Here is a 19,473-nt window from a genome sequence, read left to right as displayed (position 1 = left end):
GGAAATGCTCCGCGAAAGGAGGCGCGGGTCCACTTCCTGCCCCCAAGCGAACTATCCCAAGTCGGGCTCCCACCACTCCTCCTCGGTGGCCATGTGGCATTCCTGAGGGTGGGGGTGGGCGCAGGAAGATGGTGCCCTAGCGGCCCCGCCCCCAACCGGGCGCGATGGGCGGGGCGAAGCCCCTCCGCGCCGTCGGTCCGCCCCGTGGGGGGGTGGGCGTAGCTCGCGGCGCTCCGCACAAAGTTTGTTTTCTCCCTCCGGGCCGGTGGGGGAGGGCGCCAGAGCGTGCAGGGGAGGAGAGGGGATCTGACGTCAGGCCGCGAGGTGCTTTCCAGCCCGGAGCTGTCAGGCCGAGTGTCAGGCTGAGCAGGTACGCGGCGCGATCCCCCGGGCCCCCAGCCCCCTGCCAGGCCGCCCGGACCGAGCCCGAGGCCTCGTGGACCGGAAAGCCGCTCGGAAAAGTCAGTGCGGGGCGCAGGGGAGGGGAGAGGGGCGCGCGGACAACTTGGAAAGTTTCTTTTTCTCAGTCAGGCGGGGGAGGGGGCGTCGTCCCGGCGTGTGCGATTGTGGGTGTGTGAGCTCGAGTGTGTTTGTGAATTCCGACTGCGCTGTGGGGCCGGGTGGTGGCTGGCCCCCGGGGGAAGCTCGCTCGAGGCCCTTTTGGGGGGCCCAGTTCCCCAGGATCCCACCCCCGGAGAGGGCCGCCCTGGCCGGGGTGAGCGCGGGGGGCGGGTTTGTTTGGTTTCAAAAGTGCACGTTGCTAACCGCCGGCTGGGCCCCCCCGGCGGCCGCGTCGGGGAGGGGGCCGCAGAGAGTGACAGCTGGGTGGGGGCCGCGAGCAGGGCCCGGAGCGGGGGCGCTGGGGAGCCCGCGCGAGTTCCCCTTTCCTTTGAAACAAAGGAAAGTCTGTCTGCGAGGCATCTGTCACTCCCAGGCGGGCCAAGGGAACGGGGCGCGTGGGGCCAGCGACCTAGAGAAACTTTGTGCGCGCTGGGACCCTCGGGCAGGCTGAGCGTGAGCCGAGCCTCTGGCGAGGCCAGAGAGCAGTCCCCGGGGCCGGGGGCGGCCAACATGGAGTCTGGGCGCAGGGCTGGGGGGCGGCGCGGAGGTGGGAGCCTAGCCCCTCCCCTCCCCCTCTGGGCCGAGTTCGGCGCACAAAGCCAAGCGCGCACGCTCGGCCAGCCCCGCGCCCCGAAGTCAGTCAGCGCCGAGCGCCGGGGAAGGGGGTGGGAACCAAACTTTTTCCTGCCCTAGGACAGACACGTGAGTTTTCTTTCTTCTAGAGCCCCCGCCCCTCCGGGATTGCGGGCCCGCGGGGGAGCTGGGGCACGGGTCTGGTCAAGGTTGAGGGCCCGGGGGTGCCGGCGCCCCGAGCGCAGGCGGACTCCCCGCCGCCCGGGGAGCCATGTGCTCCGACTCCGTCCGGCCGCGGGGGAGGCTGCGCGCTTTGTGTGAACTGCTGGGAATGTGAGCGCGAGCGCGCGGCCGGGAGGAGTGTCGGGGCCCAGCCGGGGGAGTTGTCAGAAAGTTCGTGCGGGAGTGGCTGCAGGCCGGCGTCGTGGGAGTGTGTAGGAGGGTGCACAGGGTGTTGTGGTGAGAGGGTGCTGCCGCAGGCCAGTGAGGGTAAGAACCGACCGCTAGTGTGATGACGTCTGGCGTTCTCCCTGTCCGAGAGATCGTGGGTGGGCAGGTCGGTTGAAGTTTGTGGGTGGGCGGATATCCAGGAATTGTGTTAGTTGCGTGGGGCACAGTTGTTCGTGCGAGGTGTGGGATTTGCAAGTTGTGTGTGCTGTGTGTGTCGGTAAAAATCATCGGCGTTGCAGGGCTTGAGCGGTGGGTGGGTGAAAGTTCTCTGAAGCGCTGTTGCATTTGTTGAGGGTGTGTGTGTGTTTGGCTGCGAGTGTGGGGTGTATATGTGGGGACCTGCCCGGACTGTAGGCGGGCTGGCGTGCAGGACACCATGGTGGAGAGTTTGTGTAGACTGAGGGGTCATCCCCGCAGCCTGCCGGAGGAATCCTGCAGACTGGGACTTGGCTGGCAGCCAGGGTGGAATCTGTACAGATAACCTTGAGTAAACTTCTCACAGCCTGCCAGGGATACATCCTGGAGCTCCGATCCCAGCTGTCCTAGCTGCCTCTGAAAGCAGCGTGCTGTTGGTGCTCTCTGAGGAGTGGCACCTATAACCAGCGTCCATCTCACCTCCAGGTGGCCTGACTGGGAGCGTAGACCCTTCCCTCGAAAGTCTGGCCAGCCGGCTCAGCGATCTGGGCTCTGGCCCAAGTAGAGGAGACAAAACCTGGGAGATGCCAGAGTCTGGCTGGGGAGCTGTTAAAAGGCTGAGGAGGGAGGAGCCTGGAGATTCTGGCATCAGTGTGGCCTGGAACTTTTGCTTTTAGAATGTAAATATATTTTGCATGTGTAGACAGGAACTTTGTTGGGGGATGAGCAGATGGGCTGGGTTGTCTAGCTTTCTTTATTTGACAGGTGAAGGGGGAGGCTTAAACCCAGAGAAGGGAGAAGACTTGCCCTGGGTCACACAGCCAAGTGGAGGGATGGTAGGGCAGGAACTAGGTGACAAAGGAAAATGCCTGGGAAACATCAGTAGGGATGACTTGCTACTCTTTCTGCAGAGCACACAGTAGGTTCTCAGTAAATGTTGCATGGATTGTTGCAGGGCCATGGTGATCTGTCGAGTTTCCAGACTCCTTAGGAGACCTGGGAGGCAAAATGGTGTAGAGCCCAGCCTCTGGGGACAAACTGCCTGCATCCAAATCCTACTTTACTACCATATCCCGAGGAAACCCTGGTGGCGGAGTAGTTAAGAGCTACGGCTGCTAACCAAAAGGTCAGCAGTTTGAATCCACCAGGCGCTCCTTGGAAACCGTATGGAGCAGTTCTACCCTGTACTGTAGGGTCCCCCTCTAAGAATCGACTTGACGGCAATGGGTTTACCATATCCTGGCAGTAGGATTTTTTTTCTTTTTTAAATAAAAACTTGATTGAGATATAATTCACACATTATACAATTCATCCAAAGTGTATAATTCAGTGGTTTTTAGTATATTCACAGATATGTGCACCACACAGTCGATTTTAGAACATTTTTCTTACCTCACAGAGAAACCCAGCCCCTTTAGCTAGTATGCGCTTATCTTTCTTTCCTCGGCAGCACTGGCCCCCAGCCCTAAGCAACCACTTATCTGTTTCCTATCCCTATAGATTTCCCTATTCTGAACATCTTATATAATGGAATCATACAATATGTAGTCTTTTGTGACTGGCTTCTTTAACTTAGCATAATGTTTTCAAGGTTCATCCATGTTGTAGCATGTACAGTACTTTATTCTGTGTGTGTGTATGAGATAAAATATAACTCCATTCCTTTTTATGACCAAGTAATATTCCATTATGTGGATATCCTGGCAACGCCATGTGTGTAGAGTAGAACTACATTCAAAGGTTTTCAAAGGGGCTATGACCTTTCAGAAGCCGATTGCTGGGTCTTTCTTCCAAGGCACCTCTGGGTGGGTTTGAACTACATATCTTTTGGTTAGTAATCAAGTGCTTAACCTTATGCGACACCGACATTAGGTCGCCATGAATCAGAATCGATTCCACAGCAACTGGTTTGGGGTTATTTGGTTATATGGCATTACCACATTTTATATAGCAGTTCATCAGTTGATGGACGTTTGAATTGTTTACACTTTTTGGTTATTATGAAGAATGTTGTTATGAACATTCGTGTACAAGGTTTTATGTGGACGTATATTGTCATTTCTCTCATGCATGTACCTAGTGGTGGAATTGCTGGATCATATGGTAACTGTTTAACAGCGGTTGGATCTTGGACACTTTCTTAGTCTCTCTGGGCCTTGATTTCCTCATCTATGAAATGATAGTAAGAGATTCTTCCTCACGAGGGCTTTGTGAGAATTAAATGAGATCATAAATGTAGCGTGCTCAGTTCAGAGTCTGGAGAACAGTAGACGTCAGTGGTAGCTGTAATTATTTCTAGTCCTGGTTCTGCTTCTTAGTGAGCTGCCAGTCATTTCAGTAGTTGGCTACCTGCTCTTTGGAATGGGGGGGTTTTGAAATCAGCCCTTTTAGCTTGCCCAAGCTGTGGTTTGAATCGTGCCTTCCCCATTTCTGTGTCCCAGGCTCTAGTAATGGGGTGTGTGTCTGGAAACCAGGAAAAGAATGAGAGGCTGTGCTTGGTACTGATGTCCCCATCCCCTGTGTCGCTTGCCCCAGGCTTGCTTGAGGCCCAGCCTAGCTGCTAGACACCTCTACCATGTCGGACAGTGATCTGGGTGAGGACGAAGGCCTCCTCTCCCTGGCTGGCAAGAGGAAGCGGAGAGGGAACCTGCCCAAGGAGTCTGTGAAGATCCTCCGCGACTGGCTGTACTTGCACCGCTACAACGCCTACCCCTCAGAGCAGGAGAAGCTGAGTCTTTCTGGACAGACCAACCTGTCGGTGCTGCAGGTAAGGAGGGGATTTGGGCAAGGGAGTGATGGGACCTTGGTTCTAGTCCTGGCCCAGCCCTGTTACTAACTCACTGTGTAGCCTTGGGCCAGTCACTTCCCTTCTCTGGGCCTCAGTTTCTTCTTGGGTCAGATGAGAACACCCAGCCTGCCTGCCTCAAGGGAAGACAAAATGAAATGAGGTCGTGGCAGGTGGATTTCAGACTCTAGAATTCTGAAGAGGGAAGGAATCATTATTAATGCTGAGGTGTCCACATTAACCTTGGAGGCAGGTGGAGTCCTTGGGAAGGTGAGAAGATATTGAATGTCTGGGATTCAATCCCCAGCCTCAGAGACATGTTTGGGTAGGGCCTTGGTTGCAGTGGGTGGGTGGCGTGCTTAAGGAATGAGTTGGTCTTCAGACAGGGATTGGACTGGATTGTGGGACATAAAGTGATACTCGTGAAGAGTGTGCCTCTTAGTCAAGTAGATACAAGAGACCAAAGGGGCAGCTTCTGTCTGGAGGTGAGATGGGAAGGCAGAGAGAGTTAGGAGCTGGTTGAATGGTCATGGGGAATCAGGGGCGGAAAGGAGGAGTGTGCTGTCGCAGAATGGGGTGAGCAGTTAGGGTCTCATAACAATGTATGTAAAAAAAATTTTGTATGGGAGACTGACTAACTTGAAATGTAAACTTCATTGAATTACAACAATTTAAAAAAAAAAAGAAATGAGTTGGAATCACATCAAGGAAAGGGCAGAAGTCAGGGGCAGTGGGTGGAAAATGCCATTCTGCCACATAGGAGCTGTGGGCTAGGTCTTGATTTCCGCATCTTTAAAGTAGGGGTTAGAATCATTCCCTTCCTGACAGGATTGTTGCGAGGAATAGATTCAGGACTGGCTGTGAAAGTGCTTTGTAAACCGTGCACACGGGCTTGCTCAAAAGATAGTCTTAGCACCTTTCGTCTGGACCATTGCCTTGCCTCCAATTTGTCTGTTACCTACCTGAGAGGCACCAGAGGCCCACCCTCTGCCCACTGGCCCACTGCTCCCCTTCGTGAGCCAACCAAGCCTCTCCCCCAAACCCTTTGCTTCTTTTCCACCTCCGTCGTTTCATGGCCCATTATTCCACGCTACAGTGTTCTCTCTCCTTCATCCCCTTATCCCAACTCCAGAGCTCCCACATCTTCCAATACCAACTCCTGTCCCTCCTCCACGAATCCTCACGGTGAGTATTTGGCCCTTGGAATTTCTGTCTCTTGACTTGCTGGGCAGTGGGTAAAATAGTCTGTCTGTGAGAAAAGCTCTACAGTCACAGACTTTGACTCTGGTCCCATCTTCTCCACAAGAGGAAACTTGAACATTGGCCAAGTCACTGGAGCCTCTCTTTCCTCATCTGAACAAGGGAGATGATTGTAGCACTTTCATGGGGTGTAAGGAAGAGTTTGGGGCTCACACAGTGGGTATTTCTACTCCCTTATTCTGGTCCTTCATCTCTCCTCCTAGGTCATAAGGTCTAGGTAGACCCAAGGTGTCTAGCATTCCATAGATATACCTCCTGAGCACTCCCACTGTTGCTTTGTGCTGGACAGGGTTGGAGTCCCAGAGAGGGATCAGACACATTCCTACTCTGAAGGAGTATCTCACTTGGGGTGGGGGTGGTGGAGCTGACCTAGGCACTGATGTTTACAGAAAGTGATCACTGCTGGGATAGAAGGCAGTGAAAACCCAGGTAGAGTTCTGAGCCAGCCTAGAGCCTGAGAGCCAGGATTGCCTACATCTACAGCCTCTTTGCTGGTCTCGCTGCATCCAGCCTTGTTCTTACAGTCCATTCTCTTGGACACTAAAGTGCTGATCTGATTATGTCACATACTCCGCAGACCTCACTTTCCTTGGGATAGAGTCTAAACTCTAGGAGCTTACCAGCCTCATCAGTCACTTCCTCGAAGGCCTTGGGTCCTTGAATTCCTGGCCTTCAGGCCTTCTCCCATGGCTCTGAACAACCAGCTACAGCCCTGACCTTTCCTTACGTGACTCCGTTTAAGCATCTGTTTCTCATGAAAGAGTTCTCTGACCCCCAGCCTAGGTTTTAGACCACTACTGATATTACCGGTGTGCCTCACACCTGTCAAACCATTTGTCACATTGTACTGGAATTGCTCTTAGCCAGGGAGACTGTTTCTCAGATCTGAGTAATGTACCAACTCCTTTTAAAGAATTATATTTTTCATGAGCCCTCCTCCCTTCAATGTATTAACTTGAATCATTTTTATTATCACATCACTTAAGTATGTACAAACATAAAACTGGTTAAAAAAAACTTATTTTTTGCTCCCATATTAAAAAAAAAAAAAAAAAAGCAACTCACAGCCGTCAAGTTGATTCTAACTATAGTGACCCTATAGGACAGAGTAGAACTGCCCCATAGAGTTTCCAAGGCTGTAAATATTTACAGAAGTAGACTGCCACATCTTTCTCCCAAGGATCGGCTGGTGGGTTCGAACCACTGACCTTTCAGTTAGCAGTCAAGTGCTTTAATCACTGCACCACCAGGACTCCTTGCTCTCATACACAACTATAAAAGCAAACAGTTTTACTAAGTAAATAAATATAAAACCAATGAAATTCCATCTAACTGCATTTAAAATGGCAGAGGGTACTTTGACTCTGAGCTGTGGTGTGTAGTGTGACAGAGATGCTAAATTTTGAGTTGAGTAAGTCTGTTGCTATAGGCCATGATGTTCCTTCTCCTGATCAAAATGAAAATACAAAGCCAAGACGTTCTTGTGGAGAACTAGTGGACTCCCTAGGACGTAACAGCCACAGATCCCACTTGGAGAAATGTAGGTCTAGGGCAAGGAGTAGCCATTGGAGGCCTCTGAGGAGGAACAGGCTGGGGTCCAGCATCCCCTGGTGGGAAGCGGCTGTAGCAGGGCCACCCTGCTAGAGTCATGAGGAAAGTTATGGAACAGTGGGACAGTCTGGCTCAGCCTAGATTAGAAACTCTACATTGAGTTCCAAATCCATCCCAGCCCACACATAGTTGTTTGGAGGCTTTGCAGACACCTCAGATTCCCTTATTGAGAACTAATAACTTCTCCAAGCTGACTTCTTTCTCAAGAGTTCTGCTTGATAGCCCCTGCTTGACAGTCCCTTCTCAACTCTTTCAGTCAGTCACTAATTCCTATACATTTTAGCCTTAAATATCCTGGAATATGGCATCTTTCCCTTCTTGGTCCCACCCATAATCATCTGATCACTTACCATTCTCTTACATAAAACCCTTCAATGGTTCCCACTGCCCTAATGACAACATCACCTGCCCTGTCTGCATCTTAGGCCTCATCCCTGGCCCTCCATGTTCCTGTCTCACTAGCTGCTGTCACTGGACCACTTTCCTCCCACCTCTGACTGGCCAAGTCAGTGCCTCCTGACCACTAGAAGAGAGCTGTATTTGCTTATTTACGTCACACTAAACTCGAGAGCTATCATCAGTCTGTCAGTTTGTCCTATTGTGGTGTCTTGCATGTTGTTACGATGCTAGAAGCTATGCCACTGGTATTTCAAATAGCAACAGGGTCATCCATGGTGGACAGGTTTCATCAGAGCTTCAAGCTAAGACAGACTAGGAGGAAAGGCCTGGTGATCTACTTCTGAAAATTAGCCAAAGGAAACCTTATGGATAACAACAAAATATTTTCCGATATAATGCTAGAAGGTGAGCCCTCTAGATTGGGAGACACTCAAAGTATGCACTGGAAGCATACCAGTGATCTTGAAGATGGCACAGGACTGGGCAACATTTTGGAGACCAGAGAAGAATTGATGCATTTGAATTGTGTTGAAGAAGAATATTGAATGTACCACGGACTGCCAGAAGAATGAACAAATCTGTCTTGGAGGAAGTATAGCCATAATGCTCCTTAGAAGCGAGGATGGTGAGACTTTGTCTCACATACTTTGGACATGTCATCAGGAGGGACCAATCACTGGAGAAAGACATCATGCTTGGTATAGTAGAGGGTTAGTGAAAAAGAGGGAAGACCTTCAATGGGATGGATTGACATGGTGGCTACAATGGGCTCAAACATAACATTTGTATGAGGATGACGGTAGGACAAGGCAACGTTTACTTCTGTTATACATGAGGTCGCTATGAGTCAGTAGTCAACTCCATGGCACCTAACAACAGCAACAGTACATGGGATGGCCATGAGTTGGAGATGACTCGGCAACTAATAACAAACTCTAGACAGGGACTTTGTCCTATTTATCGCTGTATCTGGTAAAAAAAAAAAACAAAAAAAAACAAAACAAAAACCTGTTACTGGCATGTCGATTCCCTCTCATAGCCCTCTCATAGCGACCCTGTAGGTGATCAGTAAATGATTGTTGATTTGACAGGAAATTAAAGTGTTGGAAATATCAACAGGCAGGAGGACCTAGGAAGGAAATGTAGTAGCTCCTCAGTCAGGAAAAACTGATTAAGTCCCTGGAGGTATCTCTTTTTCATGTATTTAATTTTAAAGTTTAAACATCTTTTATTAAGGACAGTTTCAAATATCCACAAAAGAGAATATTATAATGAGCCCCGGTACCAACCACCTGGCTTCAACAAGCATCAACACTTTGCCAAGCTTGTTTTATCTCTCCCTGGGGGCATCTCTTTTGTTTGTCTTTTTTAAACTCGCCCAGGAGCACTCATTAGCAAGTCAATGAGTCATTTAAGTAACTGGTTTGCTGGTACTTGCCAGAGGCTAGGCAGTTGGGAGGGTAAGGGGAAAAAAAAGTCTTTTGTGAAGGATTTTCACAGGTTCCTGGGACACCGTCTAATCCCGCTAGGTTGGACTGGATCTGTGGTTTTCAAATTCTTCTGGGGGCTACCTCTTGTGGAGGGGAGGTCAGCATGGCAGGTAGGGTTCTGGTTCCCATTCCTTCGTTCTGTAATAGTGTTGGGGGTGTACTACGTGCCAGGCCTGGTGCTGTGTGTGGGACACAGTAGAAGAGAGAACAGGCGCCATCCCTGCCCTCAGGCAGCCACGTGGGGTGGAAGACATTATTTAAAGAACCAAAAATTCATCGTAATTATTTAATTACCAATGTGGTGAGTGTTTCTTACCATCTATAAGGTGGTAAGAAAGCCGCTGAGCTGCCCTGGTGTGGGGTTAGGAAATGCTTCTCCCAGGGTCCCCTCTGAGCTCAGGGACTGCACTGGAAGGGGGGGCAGAGTGAGAAGGGACCCTGCGAGGCTGTAGTGGCTGCCTGTGTGGCAGTGGGTGGCCTGGCCTGGCCACAGGGCAGCCAGTGACTGCCTTTATCGTCTGGAGCCTCTCTCCTCGCTCTAGCTCCCGCTAGCTGCCTTCAAATTCCTCCCACAGGCAACCTTTGTCTCCCCATCTCAAGGCCTTTCATTTGTGTATTTATTTTTTGAGTTTCTGTATAAGCTTTTTACCTTAAAGGGCCCAACCCCCAAGATAGTTAAACTAGTAGTTGAGACTAGTGGTTCCTAAACCTGGGCATCTGAGCTTCCCGGGGAGCTTGTTTCAATATACAAATTCCCGACTCTTCCACCACCACCCCACCAGATCTATAAAGCAGATGAGAAATTATTAACAATTTTAAAAAATCACCCCCAAGATGATTATAATACACCTTAGATTGAGGTCCGCAGTGTTTGGGAAGGACCTCTCTGTGCCTTCACTTCTCTCCCTGCTGGAGCTTCTGTCTTTGACGGCTGAGAAGATGTTGAAGCACTGGGTCTGCCTTGGTCACACGCCCTGCCCTGCTCCCATCTGCATGGCCTTCAGCGGCTTCCTGCGCATATCCTCCCTCCCGTCTCCATTTGCCACCGTGATTCCTCCAGTGTCCTTCATCTCAGCCACTGATTAAAAAAACACTGACAGGGCAGCAGCCCTTCAGATAGGGCCCTGTTTTGTTGTAGAGACAGGCATCACAGAACCACACAGGCCCGGCATCCAGCCTGTGTTTTATCATATCAATCACAGAATTCACCTTGGCACTGTCCCTACCACCTCCCCAAGGATCTTGAGTGGATGGCAAGTCACATGCTTTTACTGACTTGGGCATGGGGTTAGGGCAGTGGAAGGGGCCACACAAAATCCCCACAGCCCGTTATCACAGCTGGCATTGGCGGGTGCACTCACGTCTCCTGCCCTTGCCTAGCCCCCCCCTCAGCTGTGCATTTCTATGGGATGAGGAGGCAAAACAGAGTCAGTAGACTGCCAGGTTTTCTGTGGACCAGGGTGAGCGTGCGGGGGAGTGGGGTGGGGGTTGTTTTTCTGCTGTTCTCAGAATCCTAAGCCAAAGTGGGAGGTATAACTAGGGGGTAGGTGCCCACACAGCTGCTAGTAAACTACGGAGGCTCCCCTCCCTGAGACTGCCCTCTCAACAACAACACTTATCGCTACTTCACTTGACCCAGGTCACTGTGACCCGACCATTTCACCTGCATACAGGCAGAGAGGTGCGGTGCTGTCCTGTAGCACAGGTGATTGAAGAGGCAGCTGCACCTGAGCAAGGAGGGCAGGCCTCAGGCCAGTACGCTTCAGCCTTTTTCTCACCTGGCAGTGGTGGTCGCCTGACACCAGACTGTCTGGATCAAATCCCAGCCTTTCCACTCACTGTCCATGTGACCTTGAGCAACTTACTGAACCTCTCAGATTCAGGGCATCTGTTTCTTTTTTCGAATAAAATGGAGATCATCATAAAACCTCTCTTAAGGGCTGTTGAAGATTATTAATGAGCAATTAGATGTGAAATGTTTAGAACAGCCCCTAGTAAGTTTTGTGTACAACAAGTGTTAGCAGGGCCAGATTAAGGCGTGTGAGAGCCCTAAACACTGATAATCTGTGGTGCCCCTTCCTCTGCTTACTCACATTCGAACAGGATATGTGAGTTTTATGTGTGTGTGTTAGCTATCCATGATGTAATTTCTTTTTAAATGCGACTGCAATATTAATGACTAAATGCTAAAGTAGCGTATGCCATTTTAGCAGAATGAGATGAACTGGTTTGTAAAATTTTTAGCAGATGTGGGATACTAAGATTTTTACTATATACCACATTTTCTGCAAAAAAAAATTCCACATATTTTACAACAAAGAAAATGAGTCAGTGAGCTTAGTTGTTTCAACAATCAATGTAAAATTCTGTTGCTTTCCCACAACGAAAAATTGACTTTCACTGATTTGCTTTAAACAACTCATACTTCACTTTTGATCCTTGTTTTTATAATGGTATAATTATAAATGAACAAATGAAAAGATATTATAAAAGAAAATTTAACAATCAAAGAACAAATATTACAACAAATTACTATATTTTATTTTCAGATAGTTCTTTCATCAACTGGTACCCCTGTTTTATTGATTCCCTAAGCATGTGCTTACCTTGCTTATTGGGTAAGCCATTCCTGAGTGTTTGCTACTGGGATTTAAAAGATGGTTATACCCCTCTGCTCCTTTGGTGAGACAGCGAAGCAGAGTCGGGACAGCAGTGGAGGCCCTAAACCAGGAGACCTGGGTTTGAGTACCAGCTCTGCTGCTTGGTGGCTGTGTGACTTTGGGCAAGTTATTTCATCTCTGAGCTCCAGTTCCCTCTCTAGTACTTTGGGAACACTACTCACTACCTTTCAGGCTTGTGTGCAGATTAAAATGTAATGCAGGTTAGAGCGCTGGCATGATACCTGGTATCTAAGGTGCCTAATGGAAGTTAGTTTCCGTCCTTCATCTCAGCTCTTCAGCCCTGCGTCTCCTTGAGGCTCCCTTGCAGCTCAAGTGAGGATTCATCCCAGTCAGTGTACTCTTGATGCCTGCTGTATGTGCATGCTCAGTGGCACTGGAAAGACCCCAGAGGTGAAGGGGGGAATGAGGACCCCAGGGGCACGGTCCTTCCAGGCTGGAAAGGAGAGGGAGTGAAGGGCCACAAGAAGGCGCTGGCTCTTCTGTACCCTGCCCAGGAGTCTTCCAGCCTGACAGGACCAGGGCCTGGTACTACCCCTGGGTCACCTGGGAAAGGAGCTATGCCAACTCTAGGTGTCAGTTCCTGCCATAGGTGGCTGTCCATTTGGTTGGATAGAGGCAGACGAGCGGAGCCCATGGGAAGGTGGTAGCCAAGGGCTTGCTCAGGTAGGGGCCAAGAAAGAAGTCTGGTGATAGCTAGAGGCAGAAACTGATACAGGAGCCCTGTGGAAGCTGGGCTTTTGATTTGTTCAGCAAACGTTAGTTGAGTGCTAGGTGTTAACTGTAGCGTGCAGTTCCCAGGTCCCTATGCGAGGTAGCCAAGGCCTTCTGTCTTCTTTCCTGTGTAGCAGCTGGTACTTAATACATGCTCCATAAATATCTATTGATGAACTGACTGAGAGGAGAGAAGAGGCAGGGCCAGGAGAAGGGCCTGGAGTGAAATTGTGGTCAGACCACAGTCTAGACCCTGTATTAGCTTTCAGGGCTGCCATAACAAAACCATAGACTGGGTGGCTAAAAACAACAGAAATTTATTTTCTCACAACTGGAGCCTAGAAGTTCAAAATCAAAGTTTCAGCAGGGCCATGCTCCCTCTGAAGACTTGAAGGAAGAACTCTTTCTTCCCTCTTCCGAGCTCCTGGGCTTCCAGCAATCCTTGGCATTCCTTGGCTTGTAGCGGCAGCACTCCAGTCTCTCCCTCTATCTTCATGTGGCCTTCTCTTCCCCGTGTATCCTCTTCTTATAAGGACACCAGTCACTGGATTTAGTGCCTGCCCTAATCTAGTATGACCATATCACATCGGCAAATTTCCAAATAAGGTTACATTCTTGAGGTTCTGGGTGGACACGAGTTTTGGAGGGCACAGTTCAACCCATTTATAGACCTCTTAACCATTTGCCATGGTGTTCTGTCCTTGCAGGATCGGCCCTGCCCACTTCTGAGCTAACCATCTACCATTCCCCCTATGTCAGTTTTTTAAACCAAACTCAGTTCTGCCTCAGGAACCTGGCATTTGCTGTTCCTCTGTCTAGAACATTCTTCCCTCAGCTTTCTGTATATTTGGCTCTTCTTATCCTTTAGGTCTCAGCCTTTCCAGACAATTATGTACAGAAGTCTTTCTTGTCCGTATATGCCTGCCTTTTTATTCCTGTCTGTTTCCTTCTTGGCACTTGCTAGTGGGAATGCACCTGTTTGTTTATTGCCAGTCTCCATGACGAGATGGACTGGAAGCTGCACTCCACAGGAAGGGTGCATGTCTGTTTAATTCTCAGAAGCATCCCCAACACCAAGAAAGAACTGGGTGTGGCCGTAATAGGCACTCAATAAATATGACTTGAATGAACAAGAAGCCTTGAGACGGGGAGCAGCAGGAAGGTTGAGAAGTGCTAACTTGACTATTCTAGTGAATAAAATAAGCTGGAAGTCTGGGGCCCTGTGATGACCTCAGAGAAAGATGCAGAGAGGAGTGTGACTCCTGCTCTCCAGCTCCAGTGCCCCAGGCTTAGAGATCCCTGGCTGGAGGTGGAATCCTGGGTGACTTCACCAGCCTGAGCCTTAGATGTATTCATCAGTAAAATCTGAGTTGATCAAACTCATCTCATAGGGTTGGTGTGATTACTAGAAGAAAATTCTATAGATGTACCAAACCAGACCTGTTGTCATGGAGTCAATCTGAACTCATAGGACAGAGTAGAATGGTCTGGTATGGTTTCTAAGGCTGTAATCTTTACGGAAGCTGACTGCCGTATCTTTCTCCCATGGAGAGACTCGAATCACTGACCTTTGGTTAACAGCCAAGTGCTTTAACCACTGTGCCAGTAGGACTCCACGTAAACATACCAAAAGTGAACCCATTGCCATCAAGTCAATTCTGACTCATACCAACCCTATAGGACAAAGTAGAACTGCCCCATAGGGTTTCCAAGGAGCAGCTGGTAGATTCAAACTGTCAGCCTTTGGTTAGCAACAGAGTACTTAACCATTACTCTCCCAGGGCTCCTCATAGACATACAGTGCTCAGTAAATGGTAGCTTCTGGGGAACTCTTCTTTGCAGGGGAGAGTCCCAGAAAGATACCTAGACGTATGGATACCTACCCTGCCACACCCATGCCCCACCCCCCATACATACACCCACAGTTTCTAATGTTTCTCCTCTTCCCCCCTACTTCTGAGTTGGTACCGAGGATTATGGTGGCGCCTCCAGTAGAGGGTAGGAGGCAGAAGGACCTAGAAAAGATGACAGGAAGTTGTATTTGCCTATTTAACAAGAGTTAATATTTTAAAACAGGTTTTGTATTCATGAGTTTAAACCAGCCATGCAGCTGAGAAACTGGGTTTCTAATTTACTCCATAACTGTTTCTAAATAATGCCCAAGTGAGCTACTGTAACATGGGTCTTGTCACATCTCTAGGCCATTAGGAATAAATGAGGGGAAAAGTGGGTAGGAGTGGTTGATGTTTTTTAGATGCTCAAGAATGATGTCATGATTAGGTGCCTGCTGTGCTTGGATGTACAGAAACTGTATTCACCAGGGCCTGAATAAGGCATGTGAGAGCCCTAAACACTGATAATCTGTGGTGCCCCTCCTCTGCTTACTCACCCATTGGAACAGGATATGTGAGTTTTATGTATATGTATGTATACACACGTGTGTGTGTCTGTGTGTCTTAGCTATCCATGATGTGACTTCTTTTTAAACACAGCTATAAATAGTATTCGCAATCGAACGCAAAAGTGGTGTATGTCATTTTAGTGGAATGAGATGAACTGGATTATAAAATTTTTAGCGGATGCGGGATGCTAAAATTTTTACTATATACCACATTTTCTACAAAAAGAATATTCCACATATTTTACAACAAAGAAAATGCATCAGTGAACTTAGTTGTTTCAACAATCAATGTAAAATTCTGTTGATCTTCCACAATGAAAAACTCACTTTACCAATTTTGCTTTAAACAGCTCATGCTTCAATTTTGATAGTTGTTTTGTAATAAATGGTATACTTATAAATGAACAAATGAAAAGATGTCATAAAAGAAAATTTACTGATCACAAAACAAATATTACAACAAATTACTGTATTTTATTTTTAAATAAATCTTTTATCTCTAACATGTTATAATTTAAAACATTTCTATTCTTTGCTCTTACAAATTCTTCAATGATTTCATCATATCTACTTCCATGAATAATGAGGATAATGAATCAAGTCTTTCATGAATCATTGTTTTACCCTGAGGGTTTTTGAGTCTCTTCAGGGATGAAAATGAGTGTTGTACAGTTTGTGATCATTCAAGTTAGGGCTATGCAATTTCAACATTGGGAAATAAGCATTGTATTTTATCTTCTATTATAGAATCATACATGCCTACGTGAGTAAAATTTGTCTTTCCTGGATCTGTAAACTTAATTCTCATGTAAGAATGAAATTGTCACTCTTCTGTGTAAGGTTTTATATTTAAGTCATCAGGATACACCTGCTCTAATTTCTTGGATGCTTTCATGCATTCTTCATCAGGTCTATCCACATTGTTTAAGAAGGGAAATCTATCTGAAAGAACTTCATACACTTTCACCCTTCTTTTCATGCAGTATTCAAATGTGTCAATGATGTGGTTAAGCGAAATTGATCTCTGGCACTCAGTACTTTTGGAGCAGTTCTGTCATTTACTTGTTTGTTTCTAATGCTTCTAGGACAGTGAACTGCTTGGTAATCAGTATTTGGCAGTATTTGTTTTGTTGTGAGTTCAGATTTTTCAAAATCTTCTCTTAAGTATGTAAATACCCTGTTAATGACTGGTAGAGATCTGTGCATGTCTTTAAATTTACTTCTGAATCTTGGAGACCTTGACTTGTTCGATGAAAATAACTGCAATATATTATTCCACATAGCCAACATAAATCCATACTCTAGTGTTTGCATTTTGTTGGCAATGTTTTCAGCTTCTCTTTTGATATCTCCTTTTTGTGTCTGGTCTTCAGCAATATTTTCTAAGGCATCTAAAATCTGAGTGTGTGATTCCAGGATTGCACTCGTTGCTAGAGCATGTGCTTCCCAGCATGTATTAGAAACACATTTTAATACTCAGTCATTGTCTAAATATGTTTTAAGAACTGCCAGTCGGTGAGTAGAGGTGGCAAAAAATGTGTAGAGTAACTGAACAGTAGAAAAAAAAATCAACTGATACCAGACAACAATTTACTGTACTACATCCTACAAGATTAAGTGAATGCGTAGCACATGGTATGAAAATGACATATTCATTACATTCTAAAATTTTCTGTTGCATACATTTATAATGCCTTGACATATTGGCAGCATTGTCATAGGACTGGCCTCTGCACTTAGAAAAATCAACTTTGCAAACTTCACATAAACAGTAAAGGACTTGATTTGCGATTTCTTCACCAGTATGACTTAATCAAGCTAGTAAATGTGATAAATCGCTCCAGGGGTTTTCCATCTGTTGGAGATACATATCTTCAAAACAGTACTTAGCTGATCTGTATGAGAAAGATCAGGAGTGGACTCTACAAACTGAAATATCGAGATATACTTATTTCACTGAAAATAGTTAATTGAACTTTATCACTTATTAAGTTTATTAATTCCTTACATATTGTTTCAGACATATACAATGGGTTGCCCTTTCCTGTGTTACCATGTTTCAAGATGTAACCTACTAAAAATGGATCAAACTGAGCAACAAGTTCAAGTAAACCCAAAAAATTTCCATTTTGTGAGGACCCAGACACTTCATTTCTTCCTTAAAAAGATAGTCCGCATTCAGCGATTATTATACTGACAGCAACAATACATTGCAAAATGGCTTTCCAGTATTGGCATTCTTCATTAATTTGTGTTTCAGGTTCATGAGTGTGGTAGTTAAGGTTGTGTGTTAACTTGGCTGGGCCATGATTTTCAGTGGTTTGGAAGTTAAGTAATGATGTAGTTATCCTCCATTTTCTGATATAATATAATCAGCTCCGTTATGTGATCAGCCAGTCAGTTGTAAGAGGAGTTTCCTTGGGGGTGTGGCCTGTATCCAATATGTATGGGCGTTCTGGCGAAGATTGCTAGCTTTTTCTCACTCTGGATTCTGCATCTGGCTCGTCATCATCTGACCTCTGGTTCTTGGGACTTGAGCCAGTGGCCTGCCGTACTGGTTGCCGATCTTGGGATTCATCGGCCTCTGCGTCCTGTGAGCCAGCAGCTTGCCGTCTTACTTGCTGATCTTGAGTTCGTCAGCCCCTAGGCTACATGAATCAGGAGAAGCCTCTAGCCTGATGCCCGATCCACGGATTTGGGACTTGCCAGCTTCTACAGTCGCGTGAGCCATTTCCTTGAGATCAGTCTCTCTCTCTCTCTGTCTCTGTATATATACATACACACATGCTTTACTGGTTTTCCTTCTTTAGAGAACCTAGCCTAAGACAATGATTTAAGCCAAAACTGTCTTTGGTTTAAGTACGACAACATACAATATCTGTGGATTGAACTGTTTTCATGTTTATCAATCATATTTGAGTTGCACCAATCACTAAATCCATTCATAGCAAATTGAGAATTAATTGATTTAGGACTGAATAGTTTGCAAACAAAACAATATACAAAGCTGACTTATGGAGAATGCAGTAGCCACTCCCTCTTATTTTTCACCATTAGCTTTGCACCCTAGAAATATATTCTGGCCACAGAACCTTGTTTGTTTACCGTCCAGAAATTTTCAACACGAATTTTCAAATGGTCTACTGTGATGTTAACAGTCACTTGGCCCACTTTCAACCCAGTAGTTTACATCATTAGAAGAAAAATTATTCCTCAAAGTAGGATCTGTATTTTTGTTGTTTATGGAGTCTGCAGGTGCAACATTTTAATATTCTAGAGTAGTTTCACTTTCTATATCATCATTAATTTTTTTACTACAGCAAGGATGGATGCAGAATTTGGAAAAAAAATTCTGTTATATTCATATTGCTGTTAGTAATTTCAGCACTAGCAGAACTTAATACGGTGATTTGCATCCGTTAAACTCAAGCATTCAGTGGAAGAAGTCTCTTCTGATTCACTGTGTTTTAAAAGGGAAGTTAATTTTGGAATTGTCTTTAGGGATTCACAAATCTTTTTCTTTTTATCTTCTGTGAGTTTTTGTTTTTACACTCCACTTAGTTGTTGCTGCTTCATTTTACTTGTATACAAAATTACATCATTTTTAAAATTTGGCTCTACTGTAGCAAATAAATTTGAATAACTGAAAATAAAACTTACCAAAAAAGTAAATTTTGTAAGATAAAATTTACATTCATATTTGGACTTAACACAAAAATTTATATTTGAAAATTGGTAAGTAAAAAAAATTCATTTGGAACATGTAATTTTGTTCTTTAGGTCTGAGATAGTCAAAAGAAATAGTACTTGCAAGGCAGTTAGAAATAATTTCATTTGTTTATCATACAGTGTTTGTTGGTGGGCCCTTCACAGATCTCCATGAGTGTTATTGATCTTGAAATAATACTTAAAACCTTGTGCAATCACTTCCGTCCTTTGATGCTGCACGTTCATAGTTCATTGGACTATTGCTGATACCCGATGGGGGCAAGAGCGATCGCAAAGAGCACGACACAGATATAAGGGTGTGCTCAATCTGAAGACGTGTTTTGGTTCGCCTTGCCCAGGACAGGACCATATAAATCACAAGTCATGTGATTATAGTGCCACTGGTGCATTCTTATGTGGTCGATGAGGGAGAATTGAATATGAGGGTATACCTGATAGGTCCAAAAGGAAAATATAATTGTTATTGTATACAAAGTTTATAAAATGTACATTTTGTGGAATTGTTCAACTCCCACGTTCAGAGATAGTACATAACCGATGTAACATTAGCACCACTTTTTAATGAGCAAGTTTGTTTCACGAGTTATAACAATATCAATCAGTTTCTTAAAAGAAGGTCAGTCTGAAGGGAAATGGAAAATAAAATATATTTATATAATTTTTATTATCTAAATATTCATTTAATTT

General features: G+C 46.1%; 1 protein-coding gene across 1 annotated transcript in view; it reads left to right on the top strand.

Moving 5' to 3' along the window:
- The first annotated feature begins 284 nt into the window (after positions 1–284).
- Positions 285–19,473, top strand: part of TGIF2 (TGFB induced factor homeobox 2) — a 30,676-nt gene continuing 11,487 nt past the window's right edge. Inside the window, exons 1-2 of the mRNA XM_023724906.1 lie at positions 285–370; positions 4,255–4,486. Coding sequence (XP_023580674.1) covers positions 4,295–4,486 — 192 coding nt within the window. The 5' untranslated portion in view covers positions 285–370; positions 4,255–4,294. The remainder of the gene's footprint in view (positions 371–4,254; positions 4,487–19,473) is intronic.

Source organism: Trichechus manatus, unplaced genomic scaffold (genome assembly GCF_000243295.1).
Source record: "Trichechus manatus latirostris isolate Lorelei unplaced genomic scaffold, TriManLat1.0 scaffold00008, whole genome shotgun sequence".
In the NCBI taxonomy this organism is placed as follows: domain Eukaryota; kingdom Metazoa; phylum Chordata; class Mammalia; order Sirenia; family Trichechidae; genus Trichechus; species Trichechus manatus.
Note: the sequence above shows the minus strand (reverse complement) of the source record. Positions and strands in the feature narration are given on the sequence as shown.